The 6818-nt window shown below is 42.5% G+C and overlaps 1 protein-coding gene across 1 annotated transcript in view; it reads right to left on the bottom strand.

Annotated features, from left to right (window-relative positions):
* LOC101638864 (cytochrome P450 4A11-like) overlaps positions 1-6307 on the bottom strand; it is a gene marked incomplete at its 3' end in the record, with an annotated part of 26303 nt that extends 19996 nt beyond the window's left edge. The window contains exons 1-3 of the mRNA XM_045291765.1: positions 6291-6307; positions 5848-6049; positions 1459-1522 (exon numbers count right to left, since the gene is read on the bottom strand). Of these exons, the coding sequence (XP_045147700.1) occupies positions 1459-1522; positions 5848-6049; positions 6291-6307 (283 nt within the window). The remainder of the gene's footprint in view (positions 1-1458; positions 1523-5847; positions 6050-6290) is intronic.
* Positions 6308-6818: the final 511 nt, after the last annotated feature.

Below are 6818 nucleotides of genomic sequence, written 5' to 3'. Positions count from 1 at the left end.
CTGCCAACAATGGGCTCGAACATCAGAACAATATCAGGGTGGCACTGGACTGGCCTGTGTTTCATTCTGTTGGACACAGGGTTGCTGTGCATCAGAACTTGCTCACGCACAACTAACACCAACAACGCAGAGTATAGGTCTCAGGAAATATGGCTTTTATAGAGGAAAGAGACAGGGAAAGGGGAATGTGTGTAGGAGTCTTAAGATAAAATCTTGAGCTAATTTAATACATAAGCAAGGGAGGGTGGGGAGGGGGCTGAAAGCCAACAAGAGTCTCCAGGAGTCCAAGGTCTGAGGCAAGCAGAATTCTGGAAAGTGCAGAAACAGACATTAGAGACTTGCTGACCTCTGAATCTCTGGGTGTTTTTTGTTTTGTTTCTAGTGTAAATGCAGGCTTTCGTTGATTCCACAAACATTTATTGAAGATGTACCATGTATCTGACACTTTTCTGGAAGCTGGGATACAGCTATGAGCAAATGGACAGCAATTCTTTTCCTCCTGTAGCTGACTTTGATGTAGTGGAGAAGAACAGTTGTTTCCTTGTGCTGACACACTTCCCTTCTACAAAATGTTATTTCAGAGTTGCACTGCTGAATCTGATTCAGAGGAGAGGATGAGACCAGCCACTGTGAGGGGTCCTTCTGGTACAATCCACTGTGGCATGGGTTAAATGGGGATGTTAGGAGAGAGGCCCACCCTATGTGTGCGTAGGAAGATATCTTGAGGGACATCCCAAAATGTTTCCACTTAAATAAATGAGTTAGTAAAACTACTTGAATGAGTAAAATGCTAGGAAGATATTCATTCATTTGTTAGTTATTTATTATCTCTTGTGACATGCAGTTTAGTGGACTCAGACTCAATGACCTTAAGTGCAACAAAATGAAACATTGCTTAGGCCTACTTCATCCTCATAATCGTTACTGTACTGGGGTCTGTTGTTGTCACCACTTAGTCAATCCATCTCCTTGCAGGTCTCCCTCTTTCTCAATGACCCTCTGCTTTACCAAACACACAGAACAAACAAAGTGAGCCCCGCACAAAAACTAGTCAAGTGTGGGCTCTGTCGGTGTGGCAGACACAAGTGTGACAGGACATAGACCAAGGGGAAAAGATAGGATGGTGAGAACTTCTTGAGGATAGTTGAAGCCCATTGTTTTGAATTTTCCTTTTACCAGTACGGGTTGGATTTCATTCTTAATAATTGAGTTTGTTAAAACTACTAAATTCTCAACATACCTAAGCACAAACAGTATTCTTATTCAGGTAAAATATAGTGATTGTTACTGTGACCTTGGATGTCTACCATGAACAACTCTTATAATAATTTGTTTGCATATAGTATCTTTACAATGATCTTGATTTTTCAGTTGCACAAGTCAGGTCATATGGAGGGTTTTTTAAGTTAATTAGTCGAGCTGTGATGTAAACCTAGGTAACTTGGCAACAGAGCCTACCTGGATAACTTCCACACCTTGCTGCCTGACATTTGGCTAACTGGAGCACATTCAACGTAATCATCTGCGTCTTTTGAATCCACAATTTCACCAGTTATAGAATTGTTGAATAAATAAAAATATGTACTTGATCAGTTGAAACATTATAGAAATATTGAATAAATAAAAATATGAACTTGAAACATGTCCGAGAGGAATTACTGAGAGGTGAATGACAGGTAATCATGATGGTGGGGCAGGAAGAAAGGAAAAAAAGAAAAAGGTAAGAAGAAAGTAGAAATTGTATATATATAGGTATAAATATAGGTATGTTTATATAAAGGTAGGTATATTTGACCATATATGTGTGTGTGCAAGTCAAACAAGGAAGCCAGTGGACTTTGGGCCTCTACTCAAATCTTACCGCTGTACAAGAACAGTGTGTTCTAATAATTTAGCACTGTATGGTACTCCCCTTTCTGACAGGATCACTGAAGACAAAATGGTGATAAAGAAATGTGGGGAAGAAAGGGGATGATGCCTGGCTATTAAAGATACAGCACCTGGGGTTCAAGTCTTAAAGGCTTGAAGTTAAACAAGAGGCCATCTAGCAGGGAAGCCATAAAGCCCACATCGAGGAAGCACACCAGCTTGTGTGATCACGAGGTGTCGACGGGAATAGCTATCAGAAGTTCAAAAAACAAGCAATCAAATTGACATGAAGGAGTGTGGACTAAATGGAGACCCACGACCCACCTGTAAGATAGTTGGACAGTCCCTCACAGAAGGGATGTTAAGTCCTGGGTGTGGTATAGCACTGATTAAACACATAATAATCCTCTAGCTCTGTAATATTTTCTCCCTTCACTATTATGGTTCTTGTTTTATCTCATTAATCTTTTGAGACATGAATATGTTCATTTGTACAAGATAACCCTTCAGAAACAGTAATGGAAGTAATGATTCCCTGAGGGTATGGGAAGAGAGGGGGCAAAAGTGGGAAGGGGGAGCTGATAGGAATGATGAATGTATAACCCCATTCGAGGAAATGAACAACAGAATTGTAGGTGAATGGATATATTAAATGGTGTAAGATAATGACAATAATAATTATATAACATAACAACAAGGGTTCCTGGTGGGGATGGGGGAGGGAGGGCCTAAAGGGGAGTTAATATCAAGGGATTCAAGAAGAAAGAAAACTTTAAAAATAAATCATTTTATTGGGGCTCTTACAGCTCTTCTAACAATTGCATCAAGCACATTTGTATATATGTTGCCATCATCTTTTTCAAAAGTTTTTCTTTCTACTTGAGCCCTTGGTATCAGCTCCTCTTTTTTTCCTCCGTCTCCTACCATGCCACCCATGTGAACCCTTGATAAATTATAAATTATTACTATTTTCATATCTTACATTGTCCACTATCACCCTTCACCCATGTTTCTGTTGTTAGTCCTCCCTGGGGGGTCGGGGAAGGGTGTTATACGTTGATCATTGCAATGTGTTCTCCCTTTCTACACAAGAAGGAAAACATTTTGAATCTGCTGTTGGCAGCAACTATGCAATTATGCTTGATCTAATTGGATTATGAATAGTTGCAACATCTGTAAGAGCTCCCAATAAAATGATTAATTAAAAAAAGAATGCTTTGAAATTAATTGGGGTAGCAATTGTACAATGTTGCTTGATGATATTAAACTGTGGGATGATATAGTATCTATATTAGAACCCAATAAAATTGTTTTGGGGGAAAAAACATGAGAAAATATTATAAGTAGTAGTCTTTTTTTTACTGTAATTGCTATTAAGCAGCAGAAACCGAGAGCTGATTCAACAACATGAATATTATATCTGTTAATAGAAAATACTTCGTTATTGAGTATATAAACCTTCTAATGGCCAATGGTGTAATGGCAAATCTTTGGAAGCATTTTTAGCAGTTCTTTATGTCAATTCATAACTCAGAAATGACACCAGCCTGTGTAATCATGAGGTGTCAATGGAATCAGGAATCAGGCATCAAAGAACAAGAAATCATATCATTGTGAATGAGGGGGAGTGTGGAGTGGACCCAAAGCCCATCTGCAGGCAACTGGACATCCTCTTACAGAAGGGTTGCAGGGAGGAGATGAACCAGTCAGGGTGCAGTGTAGCAACAACGAAACATATAACTTTCCTCTCATTGTTTAATGCTTCCTCCCCCCACCACTATCATGATCCCAATTCTATCTTACAAATCTGGCTAGACTAGAGGATGTGCACTGGTACAGATAAGAACTGGAAACACAAGGAATCCAGGACAGATAAACCCCTCAGGACCAATAATGAGAGTAGTGATACCAGGAGGGGAAGGGCAAGGTGGGGTAGAAAGGGGGAACCAATCACAAGGATCTACGTATAACCTCCTCCCTGGGGGATGAACAACAGAAAAGTGGGTGAACGGAGACATCGGACCGTGTAAGACATGACAAAATAATAATAATTTATAAATTATCAAGGGCTTCTGAGGGGGTGGCGGGGAGTGGGGGGGAAATGAGCTGATACCAAGGGTTCAAGTAGAAAGAAAATGTTTTGAGAATAATGATGACAACAAATGTACAAATGTGCTTGACACATGGAGGGATGTATGGATTGTGATAAGACTTATATGAGCCCCCAGTAAAATTATTTTTTTTAAAGAAATGGGCAGCCTGGTCTGATGTAACCAGACAAGAACAGGAAGGCTAGCAGGACAGGGTTACAAGAATGGCCCAGGAGAATCAATGGCAGCTGGTGACAACTGCATTTAAAAGAATCATAATTTCCAAAAATCATCAAATGTTCTGGGAGTGTTTATTTCCCCATCTGTGTGAACAAACTGAGCGTTGGTTCTTTCCCTGCTGTTGAACAGCTCCACTCTTCAGCTCCACTCTGCTGTTAATCCTGTTGGCTGCTTGGAAAAAGGAGAGGAATTGACTCTCTCCAAACTTCACCTCTTCCGAATGCTTCTTCTATCCATAATCTCTTCATGGGCATTCCTCTGCATAACCCTCCCCCACGCCCTGGTCTTCAGAGCTCAGGCTGCATTTTTTGTTTGTTTGTTTCCCATCTGGGGCAGCTGTTCCAGCCTCTCTCCTTCTGTCAGTCAACACACTTGGGCTTATCATGTACTATGTGCCATGCTGTGTGGTGGGCACTGGGTTAAAGGGAGGTACCCCAAAGTGCTCACAGCCCAGACCTGTGAGGGAAGGGAAAGCCCTACTGAGGATCTTATACGAATGGAAAATAGAGACAAACATGAAATGGAGTGTTGTTAATGGTGCAGTAGATGTAGATTGATGGGACATCTGTATAGTCTTGAAGACTAGTAAATGGAAGGATCTACAGGAGCTGAGAGAGACAAGGCTATTCCTCTAGAGCTCATGTGTGTGCACATATGGGGGGGGACAGGGTGAAGAGAGAGACAGAGAGATATTACATCTATCTATCGACACCCTTAATTTAGACCCTTTGGCTTCAAACCACCACTTGTCTGTCAGTTTGTCCTACTGTACTGCGGTGACTTGTGTGTTAATACATTGCTGGAAGCCATGTCACTGGTATTTCAAATACCAGCAGCATCCCTCAGAGTGAACAGGCTTCCGCAGAAAATTCAGACTAAAAAGAAGGAATAAGCTGTCTACTTCTGAGGAATTAGCCACTGAGAACCTTCTGAATCACAGAGCTGGGATGGCAAGACGTTGTCCTACATATGTGGACTTGTTGCCAGGAGGGACCAGCCCCTGGAAAAGGACAATTGCTTGGTAAAGTAAAGAGACAGTGAAAGAGAGGAAGCCCCTGGATGACATGGACTGACACAGTGACAGGTGCGATGGGCTCAAACATAAAGAAATGGGAGGGTGGCTCAGGACTGGGCAATGCTTCCTTCGGTTGTACACAGGGTAAGCTATGGGTCAGAACTTACTTGGGGGCACCTAACAATGAAAACAACAGGCTCCAAAACTGTGATACAACAATTCCTGTTCTGTAAAGCCACCCATTGGTGGTTATTATTTTGTTCCGGCAGCACCAGGTAACTGAGCCACTGGATTGAATGGCCCCAGGAAGCAACCAGAAGCCTTGTTCTTCACAATGGAAGCTACTCAAGCTGGAGATGAGAGGACTCAGAAGGAAATACCTTTTGCCTTCAGCTCTGAAGAGTGGTCTGGACAGACCAGATCTACACAGGAGTAATCAAAGAATGTGAACAAGAATAAAAGAGCCTTCTTGTGGGGAAGTGAGCTCCCCATAGCTGGGAGTGGAGAGCAGATGCCTGAGAGGTGACTGACAGCAGGTACAGATTCATCTAACAAGGCTTTATGCCATGACTTGCTCATACCCTCAACTCAAACCCTCCCTGCTGACCCACTGCCAGAACCCCTAGTTCCTACCTCATACTTGTGTCCGAAGAGCCAGTGAGAGGGAGGTGACGGGAACTCCTGCAGAACTTTGAGCAGCCACTGCCTGCGCATGTAGAAGTGGGCCACGTTGATCAGCAGCAAAACCAGGCTGAGGAGCAAGGCCACTTGGAAGAGTCCCGAGACAACTCCTAAGAGTCCCATGGTGCTCAACATGGAGATACTCGTGGTGCAGCTGGATCACAGACTGTCTCACTGCCTTTGACAACCCCAAGTCTAGGAAGGATTGTCCCTCCCACCTTTTGGGAGGGGAAAAGAATGAGGGCAGATCTCAGTTTGGCTTTGGATGATTGATGAGTAGTGAAAGGTCACCTTAGAAAACAATTGGAGAACTGTCTGCGATAAGTAGTTAATCAGAGGCTGTGGCATACTTTCCCCATCTCAGTTTCCTCAACCAACATATAACGAAGGCTTACAGAGTGTCATCCAGCATGCTAGGCGCCAGGACAAGGCTGCAAGCAAAAGAGTCATGATCCCTGACTTCAAGGGCTTCAAGTGTAATTTATCTAAGTTTCAGTGGATGTGCTGGGTTGTTGTTATGCTATTGTAAAGGTGAGAAGTCTAGAGCCTGAGCTATCCAATGATATCACTGGAGTGAAACAGCTCATGAGAAACTAAATGGGAAGAGAATCATCTCTCTTTTCCTCCAAAGCAGCACACACCAGTTGACTCTGAAAGGCTTCTTGATGTATCCCAGACCAGTAATCAAACTTAACCTGGGGTCACTGTGGTGAGTGAACAGAATTCTGCACTTAGAAGTCCCAAGATCCGTGTTCAGCCTCTCTGCTTACAAAGCTTAGACTCTTACACTGCTTAAAATCTCTTAGCTTTTCTTCTTTGTAGAGGGAAAATTTTACATGGGACTGCTCATTGATTTCTGGATATATAGGGACAATAACTGATGCAATGGTTTATCTGAAAGGGGTAGGGGAGTGTGGAGGGCG

Source organism: Echinops telfairi, unplaced genomic scaffold (assembly GCF_000313985.2).
Source record: "Echinops telfairi isolate 266 unplaced genomic scaffold, ASM31398v2 ScPeMD7_443;HRSCAF=831, whole genome shotgun sequence".
Taxonomy (NCBI): domain Eukaryota; kingdom Metazoa; phylum Chordata; class Mammalia; order Afrosoricida; family Tenrecidae; genus Echinops; species Echinops telfairi.
Note: the sequence above shows the minus strand (reverse complement) of the source record. Positions and strands in the feature narration are given on the sequence as shown.